Source organism: Pogoniulus pusillus, chromosome 17 (genome assembly GCF_015220805.1).
Source record: "Pogoniulus pusillus isolate bPogPus1 chromosome 17, bPogPus1.pri, whole genome shotgun sequence".
Classification (NCBI taxonomy): Eukaryota; Metazoa; Chordata; class Aves; order Piciformes; family Lybiidae; genus Pogoniulus; species Pogoniulus pusillus.
Window position 1 is genome coordinate 134902 of NC_087280.1, and position 23269 is coordinate 158170.

At 52.7% G+C, this 23269-nt stretch overlaps 1 protein-coding gene and 3 non-coding genes across 4 annotated transcripts; 1 reads left to right on the forward strand and 3 right to left on the reverse strand.

Annotated features, from left to right (window-relative positions):
* Positions 1 to 4886: 4886 nt before the first annotated feature.
* TRNAQ-CUG (transfer RNA glutamine (anticodon CUG)) lies at positions 4887 to 4958 on the forward strand. The gene has a single exon. It is a non-coding gene; the product is annotated as a tRNA-Gln (tRNA).
* Positions 4959 to 6602: 1644 nt separating this feature from the next.
* TRNAS-AGA (transfer RNA serine (anticodon AGA)) lies at positions 6603 to 6684 on the reverse strand. The gene has a single exon. It is a non-coding gene; the product is annotated as a tRNA-Ser (tRNA).
* A 1831-nt stretch (positions 6685 to 8515) lies between these two features.
* On the reverse strand, positions 8516 to 8833 carry LOC135183206 (feather keratin 1-like). The gene has a single exon (XM_064158141.1). It carries the CDS (start codon positions 8831 to 8833, stop codon positions 8516 to 8518), a length of 318 nt encoding a protein of 105 aa, XP_064014211.1.
* A 9062-nt stretch (positions 8834 to 17895) lies between these two features.
* On the reverse strand, positions 17896 to 17977 carry TRNAS-AGA (transfer RNA serine (anticodon AGA)). Its single transcript has one exon. It is a non-coding gene; the product is annotated as a tRNA-Ser (tRNA).
* Between the last annotated feature and the right edge of the window lie 5292 nt (positions 17978 to 23269).

The following is a 23269-nucleotide window of genomic DNA, read 5'->3' on the forward strand; positions in this document are numbered from 1 at the left end:
AGCCCGAACCAGCAGACCAGAACCCTGTTAGTTCTAAGTCAGATCTGAACTCACAGACCCCAGGTCAGACCCCCAATGATTCAAACCCTCCGGTAGACATGTCAAAGTCTGTTGCTGTGCAGGCCTTTTTGGCACCTGCTAAGGTGAAAGCCAAGACACAGTTTTTGACAAAGTGTGATTCAAAGGAGGATGTAAGAGAGGGGACCTGTGGTGAGCAAGAGGAGGAAGAGGAGGCATTTAGTCTTTGGGTCCTAGCGAACATGCTGAGATCGCAGTACTCAAATGAGAAGAGCGCTGTGAGGTTGACTGCCAAGAAAGAGGATGGTTCCAATGAGTTTAAGAGTGCTATGAGGAAGGTTCTGTTTCTAGGCCAGGGACAACCAGATCAACAAGAGGAAGAGGAGGAGGAGGATGACATCCAGGACTCCAACGATCCACTCAGAGAAGTCAGGGAAGTTAGAGAGGAATACTCAAGGGAATCAGGTGAGCCAATCCTAAGCTGGCTAGTGAGATGCCGTAGCATTGGTGCTAATGCCCTGCAGGTAGGAGACAAGTCTGCCAAGCAGCTGGGGCCACTCACTAAGGAGAGTGGAGTGGACAAATACCTACCAAGTCCTCTTGGTAAGGTTAGCTTGTGGACACGCCTTCTGTTGGCTGTGGCTATGAGATATCCTTCCCGAGGTGATCTGCCATGGGCTGCCAAGAGGTGGAATACCATTGAGCAGGGAATTAAGCTTCTGAAGGAGTTTGCTGTGAAGGAAGTGCTTTATGGAGAACATGGTATCCATGAGCCTGACGATATTCCTTTGGGAACAAATCTCATGAAGAAGCTGATTAAGCTTGTTCCTTCATCCTATGCTAACATCTTGGCCAGCAAGCTCCTATCAAGGAGTGATAATGGAAGGTCTTTCACTGTTGGTGAGTTCACTGACCAGCTCAGGCAGATAGAGGACAGCTTGTCACATTCTGCCCTAGTCTCTGCCATAAAAACTATGACTACAGAGATGAAAGATAGCATTAGGGAAGGTATCAAAGACAGCATGAAAGAACTAAAGGAGGATCTCAGAAACATTACCAATTTGGTAAAAGATAATGTCCCTGCACCATCTGAATGGGTGCATGTTTCTGCAGTCAGGAACAGATGCCCACCTCCTGCAAGGCAATTCCAGCCCAGGAGGAGACAAATTCCACCCAGACATCAGCAATCACGTGCGTCACTGTGGATACTTCTGCGTGACACAAACGGTGAGAACATGAACAAGTGGGATGGTCAACTTACTTCAACTCCTTCAAAGAGAGTCAGGGAACTGCAGAGTGGCAGAAACAGAGGCAGCAATGCCAGGAAAGTAGCTGTCACCTCTTCAGCTCCTGAGAGCAACTGCAATTACTCCAACAATTGCAATTTCTCTCACAGCAACACCAATCATTGTGTACACCCCACATGCCACGTTCAGCATTAGGGGTGCCCCTGCCTCCAGTCAGGAGGAGGAAAGGGATAGTGGAGAGAACCGAATCTATTGGAATGTATTCATTAGGTGGCCTGGCAGTTCAAAAGTTGGGCAATACAGGGCTTCAGTTGACACAGGTGCTCAGTGTACTTTGTTGCCATCCAATTGCATAGGGACAGAGTCCATATCTATTTTTGGCATCACTGGTGGATCTCAAGAGTTAACTAAGATACAGGCTGAAATCAGTTTAACTGGTAAAGAGTGGAAGAAACATACGATTGTAACTGGTCCTGATGCGCCCTGCATTCTGGGAATTGACTTTTTGAGACAAGGTTGTTTCAAAGATCCTAAGGGTCACAAATGGGCTTTTGGAATAGCATCTGTAGAGACTGAGGATGGTAAATTGAAGTTGTCCATGAGACCTGAACTTTCAGATGAATCTGCAGTTGTGGGACATCATGACATAGAGGATCTGGCAGTGCCAATTGCTACTCAAACTGTTCACCACAGGCAGTACAGAACTAACCGTGACTCTTTGTTGCCCATTCATCAGCTGATTCGTCAGCTGGAGAGTCAGGCTGTCATCGAGAAAGCTCATTCACCTTTCAACAGTCCCATCTGGCCTGTGCGCAAGCCTAACGGCAATTGGAGACTCGCAGTTGACTTTCGTGCCCTCAACGAGCTGACACCACCCATGAGCGCAGCTGTGCCGGACATGCTGGAACTCCAGTACGAGCTGGAATCGAAGGAGGCTAAATGGTATGCAACCATAGACATTGCTAATGCTTTCTTCTCTATTCCCATAGCAAAGGAGTGCAGGCCTCAGTTTGCATTCACCTGGAGAGGAATCCAGTACCAGTTCAACCGTTTGCCTCAGGGGTGGAAACACAGCTCAACCATCTGTCACTCAGTCATCCACAATGCACTGGAGAAAGGTAAAGCTCCAGAGCACATCCAGTACATTGACGACATCACTGTGTGGGGCCAAACTGCTGAGGAAGTCTTCGAGAAAGGTAACAGAATCATTGGCATTCTGTTGCAAGCAGGTTTTGCCATTAAGAGAGACAAGGTCAGAGGACCTGCCAGAGAAATTCAGTTTCTGGGAGTGCGGTGGCAGGATGGTTGCCGTCACATTCCTCAGGATGTGATCAACAAAGTCTCCACCATGGCAGTTCCCACAAACAATAAGGACACTCTCTCTTTCTTAGGTGCAGTGGGATTTTGGAGACTACACATTCCTGGATTCAGTCAGATTGTCAAACCTCTGCGTGATGTGATTCGTAAGAGAAACAATTTTGAGTGGGGACCTGAACAACAAGCAGCCTTTGATCAGATCAAGCGAGAAGTAGTCCATGCAGTGGGCTTGGAACCTGTGCGATCTGGTCCAGACATTAAGAACATTCTGTACAGGGCTGCCAGTGACAACGGTCCAACTTGGAGCCTTTGGCAGAGAGCTCCAAACGAGACACGTGGTCGTCCTCTTGGTTTCTGGGGTCGTAGCTACAGAGGTTCAGAGGCAAATTATACCCCAACAGAGAAAGAGATACTAGCAGCCTATGAAGGAGTGAAAGCAGCTTCTGAAGTGATTGGAACTGAGTCACAATTGCTTTTAGCTCCTAGATTGCCAGTTCTAAACTGGATGTTCAAAGGCAAAGGTTCATCACCACATCATGCCACAGATGCAACCTGGTCTAAGTGGATGGCTTTGATAACCCAATGAGCACAAATGGGGAATCTTGATCGACCTGGTCTGGTGGAGGTGATCACCAACTGGCCAGAAGGCACAGACTGTACCAAACCTCCAGAGGAGAAAATAACTCGTGCTGAGGAAGCTCCTCCCTATGGTAATCTCTCTGATCAGGAAAAGAACTATGCTTTGTTCACAGATGGTTCCTGTTGTCTTATTGGGAACAAGCGAAGATGGAAGTCAGCAGTCTGGAGTCCTACAAGGAGAGTTACTGAAGCGAGCGATGGCGAAGGAGAATCCAGTCAGTTCGCTGAGGTAAAAGCTGTCCAACTTGCTCTTGATGTGGCTGAACATGAAAATTGGTCTATCCTTTACCTCTACACCGACTCGTGGATGGTAGCCAATGCTCTATGGGGTTGGCTAAAGGACTGGAAGAAGCATGGTTGGCAGAGGAAAGGAAAGCCTACTTGTTGTGCCGATCTATGGCAGGAATGGTGAAATCCAGTGCATTCCACAGAGAAACCTAACCTTAGCTGAGAGAGTTTAAATTCAGAGTGTATAATACAAGCTGTTAGGAGTTTTCTGTTCTAGGTACCATCGGCGTCCAACACTGAAAGAATCTACGAGAGAATCTACAGTACATGAGCACAAACCCAACGTCACCTGGGAGTCCCTGTTCTTGTCTCATCCGTGAGGAGACAAACTGTTCTGAGCTTTTGAATCACCTACATCTGAGATATCTGGAATGAAGAGTGAACTGAACTTGTAAAATTCATTAGTGTAAATATTGGTTTAGATTAGATCAGATAATTCTCAGCGATACTCTGAGTGAAGCAGACAGGGGTGGATTGTGCTAGTTTGAAGCAGGGTGGAATGTTTTGGTGAGAAAAAAACCTAGATGATAGGCTGTGGAAAGGAAAACAATGGTGATGTCAACTCCTCTCACAGTCTCGCTGAGAGGTATGGGAACAAGAAAGTAAACATTAGATAGCACTTTCACCATTTTGTCCTCACTTTCGGGCTGGGCTTTGACTGAGCTGCATCTCCCTAACCTCTCCTGCCACTCACCTTTGCTTCTTAACCTCTTGGCTGAACCTCTATTCTTCTCAGGACTGGGGTAAGGTTGACAGGGGCAGGGGGAAGGTGCAGGGGTGGTTGAGAGCCTCTCCCGGGGACTCAGGTTTCTGGGAGGGGAGTTGTGTTTCTGTATTACCTTTTACCTTGTATATTTTTGTATATTTCTGTATATATTGTAAATATCTGCTTGTATATTGTGCTAGCTGTAAATAAATAGCTTCATTTATATTCCCAGAACCGTCTGAGTCTAGTCTGGGTACCTTTTAAAGTGTGGGGGTGGGGCGGGGTACATCCAAACCACCACAGGAGTCGTAGAATCACAGAATGCTTTGGGACCCTGAAGATCTTTGAGACCCAGCCACCATGCCGTGGGCAGGGGCACCTTCCGCTAGCCCAGGTTGCTCAAAGCCTCATAAAAGGGCAGGAGCGCAACCAGGAGTAAGGCTGGAGATTAGAGGGTGCTTAGAAAGAGCAAAAGTGAGAAAGAGGAGAGGCAATGTTTTACCCAGGCAGATGGAGAGGTTGTCCAGCATGGAGGTTAAGCGGGCCAGCAGCAGAAGAGAACACAATTGAAAGCATGAAGCCAGCAACCCGTGAATCATGACTGCGTTGTGCAAGCTGCACTGTGTGAGCCACAATGCTGAAGAGGCCGTAGAGCAAATATTTCTACAGGAGGTTCCATGGTGTAATGGTGAGCACTCTGGACTCTGAATCCAGCAATCTGAGTTCAAATCTCAGTGGGACCTGGCCTTTTGACTCCCAGGGGGAGTAACCCTGAACCTGACCCTAGGGGTCTTGACCCCTCCCCAGGGGTGGGTCACACCACCAGGTGATGGGTAGCCCACTCCCCCCCACTTCCAGTCCTATAAAAGGAAGGGGACTTCCTGTTCTCTCTCTCTCTCTCTCCCTCTCTCCCTCTTTCCCTCTCCCTCTCTCCACAATCTCTCCCTGCATACCACCATTGCCAGCTGTTTTACCACGTGGCAGACACGAGGCAGACAAAGCCACCATCACAAAACTCGGGTTGTATTTGTACATTTTGTATTTTGCTACTTTTCCCCTCCCCTATCTTTTGTAAACTTCCCTACCTCAGATACCTCTTCTAAGTTATTGTTAAGCTGTTTCCTTTTAACTTCCGAATCGAGTGACATTGATTTATTCAGGTGTGCTTACCCCTCTCTCTCCCTGCATCTAATCCCTTCCTTTGGGAAAGAAGGGGGAAGAGGCAAGGGCACTCTACAAATTGTTATTGGTTCTATCAAATTTAATAGAGTCTCTGGGAGTTTAAATTAGAACCCTAGACACTCTTTCAGGCCTTTCATGAGCATGCTTCACTTTCACAGCTTTGATGGTGGCTCAATTCAACGCACTCCAATCTTGCTTTCCTCTCTTCCCAGCCCTGGGACTGACACCAGTCACCCTTCTCCTGCCCTGCACCTAACAAGCCTCTGCAGCTTTCCTGACTGCTCACCTCTGGCCCCTCTCTGCTCCATTTTGCTTGAAGGGTGCTCCGGGTTGAGGGGACCCAGCAGCAGCTCAGACAGTCACGCAACAGCAGAGCTGGACATCACACACCCACCCTTGCCTCAAAGCAGGATCCTTAGGAGAGGAGGTTGTTTGTCTGGTCAGATGTTGGACAACCCCAAGGGTGGAGACTCTACAACACTCCCTGGGAAAATATCTCCTACTCTTGAGTGTCCACACAGTAAAACATGGTTGCAGTGCATGCAGTGCCTCTATTTCCAACCCTCTCTATTGATTTGCTCCGTTTCTGCAAGACTATTCTATGTTTTTTCCTTTTGCCTCATTCTTTGTTTTCTTTCTCTGGCATCACTTCAGCCAGGACAAACCACCACAAGTCTCCAGCTATGCTGCACAAAGTCTTTAATGAGAAGGAGAAAAGGCAGAGGCACAGAACAGAAACACTTCTGCAGGGCAGCACAGGGTGGCCCAATCCATGCATTTCCAATTACACAGGGACGCTGGGTCAGTCTCCCACAGCACCAAGGAGTCATCGTGAGGTGGGAGAGTCTGAAAACACCCTGGACTCCAGGCAAGCGTCACTCATCATGCTGTGAGCCTCACTGGACATTGTGTCCTGGCCTCTTCAGGGCAAAAGGAGCTGCTCTCCAGTTGAGATCATGAAGACTGCCAAGTCCACCCGGAAATCCAGCTCCCAGGGGCTGCCGAATGCTGCACTCCCCCAAGGCTCCTGCCTTGTTGCTTCCTCCTGGCACAGGCCCGCCCTTGAAGGTCCCTGACAGCTGAGGGTCGCCCTTGCCAGTGTGCAGTGCTGCAGGGAGTCAGACGACCACCAAGCCCTCCTATGGGGAAGGCCTGAAGGTCATTGGAGTGGCAGAGCTGCAGCAGAGCCCAAAAGAGCTGCCCCCTGTAGTTAGCAGGATTCAAACTTGTACGGGGAAACCCCAATGGATTTCTAGTCCATCACCTTCACCACTCAGCCACAACTACATGTGCCAGGCACCTTCCTGCCAGGTGGTGCTCAGGAAATGAGCCCTGGCTCCAGCACCAAGCGTGAGGCACACCTAGTGTCTTCATCACCTCTGTCCCCCTTTCGCTGGGCTCAGACAGACCCAGGCTGTGCAGAACAAGGAATCAGGCACACACTGACACTGATGGAGTTCCCTTTGCACTTGCTGCTGGGAACACACTGGGCCAAGACAGAAGGCAGAGGAAAGAGTCTTCACCCAGGGGAAGATGTGCACCTGCCCCAAAGCTGAGACACATCAAGCACTGAGCATTGCTGAGAGGTTTTACTGCAGCAGCACTGAGGAGAGGAATGCCTCATGTGGGACACTAAGCAGTGACACTGCTTAGTGATACTGCTTTGTGCCTGGCTCCATGCTTGCGTGCAAGAGGCCTTGCTTCACTGCTGAGCAGCTCAGCTGCTCCTTGCCTCCAAAACACCCGTGAGCAGCAAGGTGCATCGCCAAGAGGAAAGGAGTCACAAACCTGGCTCTCAAATGCCAGGACTCAGCTGAGATTCGGGCTCACAAAGGCCAGAGCTCCCTGCCTGAAGGTGCCCTCGAAGGCGCCCTGCACAGTGCAGCTCAGCACAGCTGTCCTGCTCTTCCTGCCACCTCGGGATCTGTTGTCACCTGCGCCCAGTCCATAGGCCTGCTTCTGTCCTCAGCCAGAGAAGCTGCTCGGGGCAGGCAGTGACAACTTCCCTGTGCGCTGAGCAAGCAGGGAGATGTGCTGCATCCAGGGGCAGAAGAAAGGAGGTTGGATCTTGAATACCTGCAGTGGTGGGCAGCAAGTGTCACCCTGAGAGATGTCACAGCACCATGATCACTACGCCAGAGACTCACACTCCCTTCTCCTGAGGCTTTTTGGTCCTCCTTTTGCCTGCTTGATTATTTTCGGTGCTTTGATACGAGTTCAGGGAGCTCTGTCCACAACTGGTGGGAAGATGAGGACAGAAGGCAGCCCTCCTTCTTTGCAGAGCACTGACCCGAGGGAGGGAGGCGACAGACAAACCGCCCCGAGTCTCCAGCCATGCTGCACAAACGGAATGCAACTGGGATACCACAGAGGGAGGGTTTCTCTCCCCAGGTGACGTCTCTGCTGCTCTCAGGGTGGAGGGCTCTCCTTCCATTCCTGAGTTCCCAGCGCTCGGACTGAAATCAATTGAACTGAAACACACACACACACACACACACCCCACCCCCCACCCCCCAAGTAAAGCAGGGTCACAGTGGGTGGCATTAATGCGATTTTTACCTCTCTCCCCTGCTTCTCCACTGCTTTTCAGTTTCTCTGTTGTGTCCCCATTTGTTTTGTTTCCCTGGCATCACTTCAGGCAGGACAAACCACCACGAGTCTCCAGCTATGCCGCACAAAGTCTTTAATGAGAAGGAGCAAAGGCAGAGGCAGAGAGCAGGAAGCAAGAAACACTTGTTCAGGCCCGAGGGAGGCACAGGGGATGGCCCATTTCCCAGGGACAAGCTGCACGCTACGAGCTTGCCTTTCCCCGTTCTGCTCTAGCCGGGGGCAATCCCCGCCCACCCAGAGCAGTCCCTAACTCCAGCACCCTCCCCGCATCAGCAGCAGGTTCAGCAAAGCAGAGCAGAAGAAGCCCTTTCTGCAGGAGCTCCGAGCAAAGCAGAGGCAGAGGAGGCACAGCCAGGCTTGCCATGCAGCCAGGAGCAGCTGTGGGCACAGGCCCCTCCGGGCCTGCCAGGTGGCACGAGGTCACGCAGCCCATCTGCAGGCTGTGGCCATGGTGGTGCTGTGCAGTCCGGCTCTTCCTTCCCGTTGCAAAGGGGGTGACGGGGCAGCTTCAGCAGTTGAGATTGCAGCGGGGGACAGGCAGGCACAGCCCTGAGCCGCTCAGACCGAAGGAGCTGCCCGAAGAGATGGGAACCCCACCGGTGCTGAGCGAGCTGCCCACAGCAGCTGACAGAGAGGATCCCACGGCTGTGTTCTGAGGGAAGGAGGTGAGGATGGGGCCCGGCAGGGTCACCACCACCGGGGAAGCCTCGATGGCCACCGTGGAGTCGGCGCAGCGGGCGAAGCAGGGCTCGCTGCAGCTGCTGGCAAGCGGGGTTGGGCCACAGTTGCCACAGGAGCGTGGAGGACAGGGTCTGAAGCAAGACATCTCTTGGGGAGGGAGGCAAAGCTGAAACACAGAGCAGAGAGGAAACACGGATCTCAACATCAGCCTCCATTTCTAGGTCCACGTCCAGAAAGGGCCTGCAGCTGACCCTGTCAGCGCACAGAACAGGTGTGACACCTGGCCCGCAGGCTGCGTCTGAAGAACTGGGAGCAAAGATGTGCCCAAGTGACTGCTGCCTGCAGCAGGGCCTCCCCCTGCGTTCCCCGGAGCAGCAGCACAGGAGAAGATTGACGCAGTGCTGCCAGCACGCACGGGCTGGGTTGCACAGGTGCCTCAGAAATCAGCCTTTGGCCAGAGAACATTCACAGCTTCACAGATTGCACTGGGTTGGAAGGGGTCCTCAAAAGTCATCTTGTCCAACCCTCCTGCGCTAGCTTCCACCTAGCCCGGGCTGCCCAGGGCCACATCTCCTGCTGAAAGTGCAAATGCCTGCGGGCAGAGCTTCCTGCAGCGGAGCACGTTGATCGTCTTCTGATCAAAAGACACCCCCCTCTACCCTCCATCCAAAGGGAAAGAGGTGACAGCCCTTCTACAGCTGCGGTGCAGGGCCAAGCTTAGCCAGCCCAAGTGTCAGCCTCAGCAGCCACCACAGCAGCAGCTCAGCCCACGGGGAGGGATGGAGCCAGGCTCAGGCTTACCTTGTTCCTTGTGGAAAGGGAGGCAAGAGAGGAGGATGCAGAGCCTGGAGCCGCTCAGGCTTTTATGCTGTGTCCCTGATGCCTGCGGGGCCACAAACATTCCTTGTGCATGAAGCATCTGAGCACCTCGGAGTTGCCTCTGGCAGAGGCCTCGCTGCTGACTCAGCCCTCACCTCTTTCATCTGAAATGTTTTGCTAATGCATACCACCTTCCACCAATGCTCCCACATCTTTCTGCTCTGAACTAATCTCAATCCAATTATGGCCCAGCCTGTATTCATGCTTTGGGTTGCCCAGACCCAGATGCAGGACCTTGGACCCACTTAAGTTCATGAGGTTTTCCTAAGCTCCCCTCTCTGGCCTGTCAAGGTGCCTCTCAGTGGCATCCCTTCCCACTGGAGTATCAACCACACCACTCAGCTTGGTGGCATCCACAAGCGTGCTGAGCATATCCTCTCTCCCACTGCCCATGTCCAGAGATGTTAAATGGTACTGATCCTTATATGGACCCCCGAGGGACACCCCTCACTGCTAGTCTCTACGCGGGCAGCAAGCTACTGCCTTCAGCTTTGAGCAAAACAATCAAGACCATTCCTTCCTTACTGAGTGGCCCACCTGTCAAATCCACCTCTCTCTAGTTTAGAAGCAAGGATGTCGTGTGAGAGACAATCTCATGTTCTGTGCAGGTCCAGCTACATGACATCAGCCACTCTTCCTTCGTCTGTCAATATGGTAACTGTGTTGTAGAAAGCCACCAAGCTGGTCAGGCACCCTTTGCCCTTAGTGAAGCCAGGCTGGCTCTTACCATTAACCTCTCTGTTTCCCATGTGCTTTAGCATAGAATCATAGAATCATAGAATCAGCCAGGTTGCAACTTCCAGGAGGATCTGCCCCAGGATCTTGCTGGGCAGAGGGCTGAGACTGACGTGTCTGCAGTTCCTCGGGGTTGATGTGTCTCCATTTCCAGTCACTGGGAACTTCACCACTCTGCCACAGATTGTCACATTTGATGGATAGTGACTCTGAAACTTCTTCTGCCAGTTCCCTCAGGACCCACTGATGCATCTCATCAGGTCCCATCAGTTTGTGGGCTTTCCTGCTCCTTGTGTGATCTCGAGCCAGGTCTTCTGTGGTGGGTGGCATTTCATTCTCCCAGGCCTGCCCTTGTATCCTGTGGATTGAGTGGCCTGGCTGAGCGTTTGTTGTGAAGAGCGACACAAACCGCTCACTGAGTACCTCTGTCTTCTCCACGTGGCTATAGCCAGGCCTCACTCATCAAGGGGTGCAGCTTCTTCCCTCTTCCTTTGCTGTCCCATGCACCTGAAGGAACCCTTCTTGTCCGTGTCACATCACTGGCCCACGCAGCTCCGGCGGTGCCTTGGCTGTCCTGATCCCCTCCTTGGACTCCCAACACAATCCCTACAATCTCTCCAGGATGTGTATCCCTGCCTGTGCTGCCAGTGTACTTTGGCTTGGCATGCCAGTTTGCCTGGGACATCTTGACTTCACCAAGGTGGCCTCCTGCCTCCCTTGCCTGACTTTCTGGATGTCAGGATTGAGAGCTCCCTTGCTCTAACTGAAGTGTCCTTCAGTCTCTTCCAGTTCTCCTTTGCTCTTTTACCTCTGGTGTCAGTTTCAAAGAGATCCCACACACAGTTTTGCTGTTCAGAGTGTTATGGTCCAGCCCTCGTTTTACCCATCCTGCACCCCTCAAGATTCAGCATTTGTCAAGGCCATGGCTGCTGTTTGAAGGCTGCCATGTGAGTCTTGGCTGCATTCCTCCCATAACCTCCTGTAGGTGGTGGGAGACAGCAGTGCCACGCACTCCTCCTCCCCTCACGCGTCTGTGCCAGGCTCCACAAGCCTGCTGCCCTTGCCCTCCCTCCCTATGCCATGTGCTCCAGCCATCCCTTCTGCCTGCTCCTCTGCCAGTTTCCCTGCATGAGAAGTCTTCACTTCTTGTCCCTGGGACACAAAATGGGGGACACTGATCCAGATGTGTCCTCTGCAGTGCCAAGAGCAGGGAATGAGCCTTCCCCTTCTCTTTCATCAAACAGCTTGGGTTGGAAAGAACCTCTCACGATGTCCCGCTCCAACTATATGTTCCCCTGAACACTGGCTTGAGGTCTGGGGCCCACTCTACCAGCTGAACCTCTGAGGCCCACAAGTGGGTCACCAGAAGATGAGCGTGACGTTGCCAGCAGCGGTGAGCAGATCCCAGTGCTGCGGAGTGAGGACCAAAGATGGATGTGAAGGACTGGGGTTTGTGATCAAAGAGCTGCCTGTGTCCTTCCCTGGAAGAGGCCCACCCCTAGACTGGCCTGTTTGGATCAGCAGGTTCCGCCCAGGAGCCAGAGGCCTGCGTGGCCTGCTTTGGAGGAGCGGCACAGGGCAGGGTGCCAAAAGCTCCTGGCTATTTTTTGTGGGGTCAGGCTTGGAGGGACCCATTCCATGCATTTCAGACCAGGAAAGGAGGTTGGCTCAATCCCTCAGAGCACCTGGGAGTCATCATCCTGTGGAAGAGCTGGGGAAAACCCTGAGCTCCAGGGCAATATGAGTGGAATCCAATAGACGCAGTGACCCAGCCTCATGTGTGCCAGGGACAGCAGAGCTCAGAGCCTCCTGAGACCCAAATGCCAAATTCTCCAAGGCCATTTCCACACATTTTAGCACCACTCCTGAAGCAGCTGGGGATTCTGTGCAAACTGATGTTGCTGCTGTCTTACCCAAGACATTGCCTGCCTTTACCTCTGGTAGCAGTTTCACCATTCCTGAATCAAGTGGGGCTTCTGCCCAGCGTGGTCTTATGCTGCTGCCATGTTCCACAGCATCTGCTTCCTGTGGCTGCTCAAGAGCCCATCAGACTCAATGCACCTGAGGACCGTCAAGGTTGGAAGGGATCTCTGAAGCTTTTCTTGACCAATCTACTCCTGATAGCCCCAAGACCTTGTTGCATCCAGCTCTGAATGCTGTCACTGCCTCAGAGGTCTCCATGTCTTGGGCAGCTCTTCCATGGTCTCACCCTGTGCCCCCTAGTCACAGAAAACCAGCTGCCATCAGGCTTGCTGGCCACTTGTGAGTGGTGTGGGTCTTGGTGATCAGCCCAGCCTGTGGTACCTGAACTTTGGAAGGGTACAAGAACCTCGTGTAAAGCTGAGCTCAGTGTGCTCCAGGCTGGGTGGAGCATGCCATGTGCATCAGTACGGATTCACTCTTGGAGTTCTTTGTGCTCTGGGTCCTGGGCTAGCTGGATATTTCCCTGTTACAGGACTCCATTCGTGAGCTCTTCCTGGGTAACATCTGCCTTGTGCAGCTGCTGCTGGTGGTGGGTGGGCACGGATTTGGTGAGTCCCCCACCACGGCTGTCCCAGAGTGGCTCATATCCCTGTTCCCCACAGCAAATCCCTCAGCAGGAATCCAGCCACTTGCACACAGCCAACCACTGCAGGCAACTGCAGGCAGCAGCAGACGGAGACCTTTGACCCGGACTAAGCAGCGACAGGTGCCCTGCCCTTCACTGCTGCAGACAGGTCCCTTGGTCTGCACGCCCGAGCAGGCAGCCAGCTGCAGCCTTTTCACCCAAGTCACACCCCTCTCCCTGTCACTGTTGTGGCCATCTGGCAGCACCAGCTGCCCTTTGCCATGTAGGTGCAAGTCCATCTGACCAGGGTGTGCCTTCCATTGCAGACTTGGGGGCACCATTGTCTCTCATTAAATGTCATAGCCAAGATCTTCTTGTGCTGCCCTGCAATTGGTTGGTGGCCATTTCTGGACTGCATCATACCCACCTGCTCTCAGGATGACCTGTGCCTGGCTGGCAGGACCGGCTAACCCTACCTGTGGACCCAGAAACACATCAGGCAAGGAAGCCTCCACTGACTGAAGACCAGATTCCTCATGGTTGTAGAGCAGTGTCTCATGCAGCTGGAGGGTTTCCAGGCTAGATTTTTGTCAGCTGCAGTTCTGGCCCTGGTTATCTGCCTGAGGTGTTTTGGAAAGGTACATCTGCTATAGATTCCTCATCAGGATGGAGTTCTCAGCCAGTGAGAGCTAGTTCAAGGTAGGTCTTCAGATCTGTGTGACCCTGAAGTGACAGCTCTTAGCTGAGGCAGCCTGGGCTCCTCTCGGCAGGCAGCACAGCAGTTGGGGCCTTGCCCTGCCCCTGCTGGGCTGTGCTTCCCCACAGCTCCTGGCCTGTCTTTGCCCTCACTCCTGCTGCAGCCCTGCTGCTCCCTGCTGCCGAAGGCTGGCCCTGCCACGATGCAGGGCGCCAAAGAGCCTGAGAAACCCCAACCCCTCTTCTCTGTGCCTTGAGCAGTGACTGTGCTGCCCAGCACTGCTGGGAATGGAGGTGGTAGGGCTCACCAGCCTTAGAGTTTGTGAGCTATCCCAGGAAGGTTCTCAGCAGGCTGAGCTGATAGAGCCTGCTGGTGAGGCTGAAGGATGAGGCGGCAGTGCTGAGCCCTGCATGTTTGCACTCTCTCTGCTGCTTTCTTCTCTCATCCACAGGCCAGAGCTCACAGCAAACAAACGGAAGGGTACAAAAGCAAAACTGGGATGAAGAATCACAGGATGTTATGGGTTGGAAGGGATCTCTGGAGATCATCTAGTTCAAGCCCCCCACCGAAGTGGGCTTACCTAAGGCAGAACACACAGGAACATATCCAGGCAGGTTTTGAAAGCCTCCAGAGAAGGATTCTCCACAACCTCTCTGGGCAGACTGCTCCAGGGCTCTGCCACTCTCAAAGTAAGGAAGTATTTCCTTATGCTGTGGTGGAACTTCCTGTGTTCCAGCTTCCACGCCTTGCCCCATCTCCCACCACCGGGCACCACTGGAAAGAGACTGGCCCAATCTTCTTGGCACCCTTAAGGTATTTGTAAGCGTTGATCCGATCCCCTCTCAGGCTGCTCTTCTCCAGGCTAAAGAGCCCCAGGTCTCTCAGACTTTCCTCATAAGAGAGGTGTTCTGTTCCCTTAACCATCCTCGTAGCTCTCCGCTGGACTCTCTCCAGCAGTTCCCTGTCCCTCTTAGGGGTTGGACCCGATGATTTCTGGAGGTCCCTTTCACCCTTTCACATTCTGTGAACTGGGGAGCCCAGAACTGGGCACAGTACTCCAGATGACACCTCACTAGGGCAGAGTAGATGGGGAGCAGAAGCTCCCTTGACCTGCCAGCCTCACTTTTCTTAACAAACCCCAGGATACCAACGGGCACCTTGGCCACAAGGGTGCATTGGTCAGCTTACTGTCCACCGAGACTCCCAGGCCCTTCTCCGTGGAGTTGCTTTCCAGCAGGTCAACCTCCACCCCCTAACCTGTACCGGTGCAGGGGGTTATTCTCGCCCAGGTGCAGGACTCTACACTTGTCCTTGTTGAAAGTCATTAGCTTCCTCTCCACACAACTCTCCAGCCTGTCCAGCTCTTGCTGAGGGGCAGCACAGCCTTCTGCTGTGCCAGGCAATCCTCCAAGTTCAGTATCATCCGCAAAACGGTCCGTCCCCTCATCCAGGTCACTGACAGAGATGTGGGACAAGACCAGACCCAGTACTGACTCCTGGGGAACACCACTGGCCACAGCCCTCCATCAGGACTCTGCACCACTGATCACAGCCCTCTGAGCTCTCTTAATGAGCCATGTCACCATCCCCTCACCTAACCCGCGCTTCCTGAGCTTGCCTATGAGGCTGTTATGGGAGACTGTGTCCGAAGTCTTGCTGAACAGAAGGGACACAACATCCTCTGCTGTTCCTTCATCTGCCCAGCTGGTCGCCCCATCAGAGAAGGCCATCAGACTGGTCTAGCATTGAGTTCCCCTTTGTGAATCCATGCTGACCACTCCTGATAACCTTTTTTTCCTAGAGGTGACCTGCAGAATGAGCTGCTCCGTCACTTTTTGAGCAACGGAGGTGAGGCTGACTGGCTGTACTTTCCTGGGTCCTCCTTCTTGCCCTTTCTAAAGACTGCAGCGACATTTGCTTTCTTCCAATCCTCAGGCACCTCTTCTACTCTCCTTGATCACTCAACATGATGGAGAGTGGTACAGCAACACCATCAGCCAGCTCGCTCAGCACTCGTGGGTGCATCCCATCAGGGCCTATGGACTTGTAAGTGTTTGGTTTACCCAGATGATCTGAGCCAATCCTCGCTGACCAAGAGAGAGTCTTCCATTCTCCAGATTTTCTCTCTTACTTCCAGGGACTGGGGTTCCTAGGGGCTGGCCCTATCAGTAAAGGCTGAAGCACAGAAAGCATTCAGTAACTCTGCACCCTCTGTCACTGGGGCACCCATCTCATTCAGCAGTTTGCCCACATTTTCCCTGTTCTTCCTTTTACCACTGATGTGTTTGAAGGCTGTCCGGAGGACTGGGGTGTTGTCGTGGAAGCAGTTTCACGGCAGAGTTTGTGGGGATATACGCGAGGCATTGACTATGTTATCAGTGATTTATTGAAAAAAAAAAAATAAAAAAAATTCCCTCTTCCCGAAACTACACCACCACTGTGAATTCGCTTGATCGAGGTCGAAATAACATTTCAGAGAATGGCAAATTAAAGAGTCTATGATGTTTAAAGAGAGTTCTTTTGAGTCTCTGGGGTTTGAGTTAACAGTTCGTCAGCTACTCACAGTGTGTAGCTTGGTAGGGAGTCCCTTTCTCCTGGTGAGGGTCCAGGCATGTGCAGGCTCCCAGCCTCTGAGACTCGGCGTGTCTGCCCGAGGCAAGGCTAGAGCGGCAAGCAGTTTGTTGTCGTTAGAAGTCCGAGGAAGGACAAGACGAGGGTGAGGTCCAGGAAGAAGAAAAAAACAGAAAGGGGGGCCTCGATCCTGGCCTGTTCACCATTTTTATAATGTTCAAAAATAGGACTAGCCCACAATTCGGACCACTTTTACATTGTTCACATACATTGGAAAAAAAACAGTAAGCAACTTATACAATTGGATAACATTACCTAAACAATATAAAGACCACTCCTCAGGCCAGCCCTCCTGCAGGTGTGGGGCGGGCCTAAGATAGTCGTTTCTACTAACCAAAACAATACCCTGTTGTCTGGAAAGCAAGGCCACTCTCATCCCACTTTGATGCCAAGTAAAAGGAAAACATGGCCAGTGTTTACCTTTTACTTGCCTTAGGCCGAAACCTTCCCATGGGACTGAAAGATTGTTTTCAATTTTTTTTTTTTTCCGATGCTTTCTGCTTGAATGTGAGGCATTAGAAACTACACAATATAGCAGAAGCTTAGAGAGCTTTTGCTACTCTCCATGACAGGTGTGGGTGCAGATGTGCCTTGAAGAGTGTGGCTGCAGCCTTCCCGTTGCAGGAGCTACTGCTGAGGGCAGAGAATTTAACTGCAGACCAAGAGATCCTCCTCTCAGCTTCAGGTCCTCCTTTCATTGCCCTTTTCCTTCTTTGTCCATGCTGCCAGCCTCTTTGATCTTCTTTACTTGTGCTGTTTCTGCCACAGCTTGGTGGTACTCCTGTGGGGAACATAACATGCACCAGCAATAGACTTTTTTCTTCTTCCTGCTCTTCCTCTGGACTCTCTCTGCATGTGCCTCATAGGATTTCTCCTTCTGTTAAGATGCTTCGCCAGCCAGGAGGGCTACCAGTGGCCCCTCTTTCTCTCAGGGGCTGTGAGAGATAACTGATCAGAGCCTGTGATGTCAGAGGATGATGTCCTGATGTCACAGTCACCCCCAAGGCCTCTTTAGCACTTGTACGTCTCCCCCAGGAGAAGAAGGCACTGAAAAATCATCATCTCCCATTCAGCTACCTTTGGGAAAGTCCCCTGGGAAAAGCTGTCCCTGTGTTCAGGAGCTAGAGAGGGTTCAAAGAGCAGACCACAAAAACCCCAGGTGAGATCTCAGATCTTCTCTTCATCACTAGCAACAAAGCCCATCAATGGACAGAAGGACCTCTTCTGTGGCTCACAGTTGGCTCTGACTCTTTGTCTTCCCCCCCCCCCCCCCCACTTACCTGTTTCTGCACAGCACTCTGCCTTGGGGAGACCAAAAGTGAGGGGTATCTGTCAGTGCTACCCGTGAGGTGCCTTTGGTTCTTGGTTAGCACAAAGGACCCTGCTGTGCAGGCTATCTGTGGAAGGTAAGCAGCTATAGCGCCAGGTGCAGGGACGACAGCTGTTGGGGATGTGCTGCCTTAGGGTATGTGTTGAGGCCAAACCGTGACGTTCTGCTCAGTAGACAGCAAAAGTGGACTTCTTTCTGGCTCTTTCTCTTTGTCCAACTCACCTGCCAGGTAAAGTGGGAGAAGGATTTGGCAGCCGTGCAGGCATTTCTCAGGGCAGGTAAGTACATGCAGGGCAGGCAAGGAGGTTTTGCTGAGAGCCTGTGTGCCCTGCGCAGCTGGCGGGGCCTTGGAGCCGAGTGGCAGAGCGCCCAAAAAGAGCTGCCCCCCGTAGTTGGCAGGATTCGAACCTGCGCGGGGAAACCCCAATGGATTTCTAGTCCATCGCCTTCACCACTCGGCCACAACTACCTGTGCCAGGCACCTCACTGCCAGGCACTGCCCAGGGGATCATAGAATCATAGAATCAGTCAGAGTTGGAAGGGACCACAAGGATCAGCCAATTCCAAACCCCCCTTCCATGCCCAGGGACACCCTGTCCTAGAGCAGGCTGCTCACAGCCTCAGCCAGTCTCGCCTTAAACACCTTCAGGGATGAGGCCTCAACCACCTCCCTGGGCAACCCATTCCAGCCTCTCACCACTCTCCTGCTCAACAACTTCCTCCTCCCCTCCAGCCTCACTCTCCCCACCTCCAGCTTTGCTCCATTCCCCCTAGTCCTGGCACCCCCTGAGAGCCTGAAAAGTCCCTCCCCAGATTTTTTGTAGACCCCCTTCAGATCCTGGATGGCCACCAGAAGGTCACCTCAGAGCCTCCTCTTCCCCAGGCTGAACAGCCCCAACTCTTTCAGTCTGTCCTCATAGCAGAGCCGCTCCAGCCCTGTGGCCCTTCTCTGGACACGCTCCAGCACGTCTGCATCCTTCTTGTACTGGGGGCCCCAGAACTGGATGCAGTACTCCAGGTGGGGTCTCAGCAGTGCAGAGTAGAGGGGGAGAATCATCTCCCTCAACCTGCTGGCCACACTTCTCCTGATGCAGCCCAGGCTCTGCTTGGCCCTCCAGGATGCAAGTGCACACTGCCAGCTCCTGTGGAGCTTCTTGTCCACCAGCACCCCCAAGTCCCTCTCCTCAGGGCTGCTCCCCAGCCACCCACTGCCCAGCCTGGATTTGTGCTTCGCATTGCCGTGACCCAGATGCAGGACACTGCACTTGGTCTTGTTGAACCTCATGAGCTTGGCTTGTGCCCACCTCTCCAGCCTGTCCAGCTCCCTCTGGATGGATCCCTGCCCTCCAGCCTGGCTGCTGCACCACACAGCTTGGTGTCATCAGCAAACTTGCTGAGGCTGCACTCATTGCCACTGTCCATGGCACCCACAAAGATGTTGAACAAGGTCTCAGGACTGATCTCTGAGGGCCCCCACTTGTCACTGGTCTCCACTTGGACATGGACCCATTGACAGCCACTCTTTGGGTGCGCCCATGAAGCCAGTTCTGTATCCACCCAGTGGTGCACCCCTCAAACCCATGTGGCACCAGCTTGGAGACCAGGATGTGGTGCGGGACAGTGTCAAAGGCCTTGCTCGGCTCCAGGTCAATGGCATCAGTTGCTCACCTCTCATCTATTCATGTTGTGACCTGTTCATAGAAGGCCACCAGGTTTGTCAGGCAGGATTTGCCCTTGGTGAAGCCATGCTGATTGTAGCCAACCACCTCTTCACTGTTCTCCTGCCTCAGCAGTGCCTCCAGGAGGATCTGCTCCATAATCTTACTGGGCACAGAGGTGAGACTGACTGGCCTGGAGTTCCCTGGCTCCTCCTTCCTACCCCATTTGACAATGGGAGTTCTGTTTCCCTTTTTCCAGTCAGTGGGAACTGCACCAGACGGCCATGACTTCTGGAATAGAATAGAGAGGGGTTTAGCAACCTCATCTGCCAGTTCCCTCAGCACCCGTGGGTGCATCCCATGGGGTCCCATGCACTTGAACACTTTCAGGTTCTTCAGGTGACCACAAACCTGATCTTCACTTATGATGGGCAGCTCTTCCTTCTAGACCCTGGCTCCAGGAGTGTGGCTGGAGGCCTTTGCAGTGAAGACTGAAGGAAAGAAGTTGTGAGAACCTCAGCCTTTGCCATGTCACTTGTGACCATTTCACCTGTTTCCTTTCTGAGGGGGCCCACATGTTCCCTAGGCTTCTTTTGGCCATTAATATACCTGCAGAAATTCTTGGTGTTCCCTTTGACTTCCCTGGCTGGATTCAATTCAAGCTCTGCCTTGGCTTTCCTAAGCAGATCTCTAGCTGCTGGGGCCTCTTCCTTATATCTCCCCCGTTCCTGCTGTCCTTTATTCTACTCCTTGTAGAGTTCCTTTTTGTGTGACAGAATGTGCAGGAGCTCCTTGCTCAGCCAGGCAGGCCTCCTAACATTCTTCCCTGCTTTCCTCTTTGTTGGTATGCATTGCTTCTGGACACAGAGGAGGTGATCCTTGAATCCTGACCAGCTGTCCTGGGCCCCTCTTCCCTCCAGGGCTTCATCCCATGATACTTTGGCCAGCAGATCCTTGAAGCGATCAAAGTCTGCACACCTAAAGTCTAGGGTGGTAAGCTTAGAATACGTCCTCCTGGTTGCCCCAGGGATCTTAAATTCAACTGCATCATGGTCACTGCAGCCAAGGCTGTCCCTGAGCCTCACATCAGCCACCAGCTCTTCCCTGTTGGTGAGAGCAAGGTCCAGCATAGCACCTTTTCTCGTTGCTTCCTCTACCATTTGGAAGAGGAAGTTGTCATCTATGCAATCCAGGAACATCCTGGATTGCTGATGCCTTGCTGTGTTGTCCCAGGTGAGCCCTGGCTCACTGTGACTTCCCCAGCCTAGGGCTTTGTGAGCGTTCAGCTTGCCCAGCTGATCTCTGGCCCAGTCCTCATCAGACAAAAGAGGCCAAGACTGCGTCGTCCCCTGCTGCAGAACAACGCAGCCCCTGTGCATTTGGACAAAACAAGGAGGCCGTTGCAGGCTGGAGGGAAGCCCACAGTGGGTAGCAGTGATGGCCTCAAGGACCTTGCCTGCACTCACTAGGCTCTACTGTGGTCTGGGTTTTGTGAACAAAGAGGTGCTCCTGTCCTTCCCTGTCCAGGACCCACGCCCAGATCAACCTAGTTTGCTCAGAAAGTCGAACTCAGAGGCCAGAGGCAGCCTGGTTTTGAGGAGAGACACAGACAAAAGCTCATAGTCCCTTGCTCCCTGGGTCAGGGATGGGATGGCCCAGCCCATGTGCTGCCAGTTACAGAGGGACATTGGATCAGTCTCCCAGAGCATTTGAGAGTCACTGTTATGTGGAAGAGTTGGGATAACCCGGAAGGCCAGGCAACCAGGGGTCATTGTGCTGGGGACTTCAGTGGACACCATGTCCTGGCCTTGGGCGTGCCAGGGACACCAAAGCTCATAGCCCTAGAGTGCCTCTTTCCTCCCGTGCATTTCCACACCCTAGCTCTACTCCTGAAACACCTGGGGCTTCTCTGCAGCCTCCTGTATATGCTCCCTCCCAAGGCATTTCCTTCTGGTGGCTGCTCAAGGGCTCCCCTGACTCTCTCCAGCCCACAAACCCAACATTTTGAAGAGAGCTCTGCAGGTCTCTATTCCAATCCACTGCTGCGAGCAGACCAAACTTCCCAGTCACTTCAGCCGCCTCAGCAGCTACCTCTAAGTCTTGTTCTGTCACCCTGTGAACACTGCCTCTGCCAGAGAGGTCACAGTCTCTCTCTCTCCATGTCCCCTGTCCCTTGTTTTCCCCAAATGAGAGCTGGTGCTTGCTTGCCGCGACTTTGAGTGCTTCCTCCTGCCCTTCTACAGTGCTCCTCCACCAGAGAAGTGACCTTCTCTGAGACAGCTCATCCAGAGGGATCTCCCCTGCCATGCCCCTTGGTAGCCTGTCCAGACCCTCTTGCTTCTTCCCACCACACGAGCAGACTTAGGTAGGGAAGTGGAGAATGTGCTGGAAAAGAGTAAGTCAGCGTGTGGGAGGGTGATCAAAGAGCTGCCTGTGTCCTTCCCTGCAAGACACCCACCCCCAGACCGACCTGTTTGGATCATCAAGTTCAGCCCAGAGGACAGAGGCCTGCATGGCCTGCTTTGGAGGAGCGACACAGGGCAAGAAGCCAAAGGCTCCTGGCTCTTTTTCCTGGCTCAGGGATGATGAGCTTCATTATGGAAGTTCCAGTTTCAAAGGGACACCGAATCAATCCCCCAGAGCACCTGAGAGTCATCATGATGTGGAAGAGTTGGGAAAAACCCTGAGCTGCAGGCAAACATGAGTGTCACTGCTGCTGTGGACTTCAGTGGCCACAGTGGCCTGGCCTCAAGCGTGCCAGGTGTACCAGAGCTCGCAGCCTCATTCTTCCCAAAATGCTGCTTTCTTCAAGGGCATTTCCACACGTGTCAGCCCCATTCCTGAAGCACCTGAGGCTTCTATGCCACCTTATGCTGCCGCTGTCTAGCCATGGCACTGCCCTCTTGTGCCTGCTCGAGGGCCTCTGTGCCCTTCTGAAGAATGATGATTAGAAGGGCTTCTGGAAATCCTTTAGGACAGCTTCCAGCTCTGATCAGACCAAACTTCCCAGGTACCTCAGGAAGCCCTGGGTCTTGTCATGTCTGGTTACGAACACTGCCACTGTTGAGAGGTCACTGCCTCTTGGGCAACTCTGCCAGGCCTGCACTGTGCCTGTCTCCCCTCTTTTCCCACTGGCACACCAGGCATTAGCCTTCGTGCAGTTTGTGGGTGATTGAGTGTTGGGGATCACTCCAGTTGTGCTGTGTGCGGACATCTGAAGAGGAGACATTTTGCAGCCTGTGAGAGAGACCAAGACAGAGGAAGGGAAGAATGGTGAGCCCTGGCAGTGCCAGGGAGCATTAGGCACAGTGGGGATGTGGGGTTTTCCAGCTGAGGTGCATACAGGAGAGAGTGGTGAAGTGGCAGCAGCTGTCTCATAACCCGAAGGTCATAGTTTAAAACCATCCTGTACTATTTGCCTTTTTTCTCTGCTCCTCACAGCTGCTGCCTCTCCCAGCAATTTTTCACCTGCCCTGCTCCTGCTCTGTAACGCTTACAGGTTTGAAGGGCTGGGGCACAGTGGAAGCCATACATATATACACTGTTATAGATTTTTAAAGATGATTTATTAACTATACTATAATAACAAAAGCAATCTACTACCTAGCACAGCAGAAGCATAATCCTGACACACATGCTGTCAATCCCAGTAGATAGGGTGATGCGCAGTGGCTTCAAGATGGCAAAGCACCAACTCTTAGCGGGCTGGGCCACAGTGGTCAAATGGTTGCCACAGCGTGTCGCAGACTCTGGGTGAGTTATATACCCTCTGCATCCTGGCTCGTAGTGCCAGGAGGCAGGCAAAGCACGCCTTTAGTGATGCAATGCTAAATACACCACTGGGCTTGGAATATAAGAAAGATAGTCTCGTACCCTTAAAGGTCAGTACTACAGCCACCCTCCTCTTCATCGCTTACACAATAAGTTTCTTCATCACTTATGTACTGGCTTTCCCCCCGCCTACCCTCCAAGGTTCCAGTGGCACACCAGGCCAGCTTCGTGGGTAGCGATACATTTTGCTACTTGCTTCCTCTACTCTCGTCCTTGGGTTATTACATTGCATACAGTCACAAGAATCAAGCCTTGCCAGCAGCCACATCCAC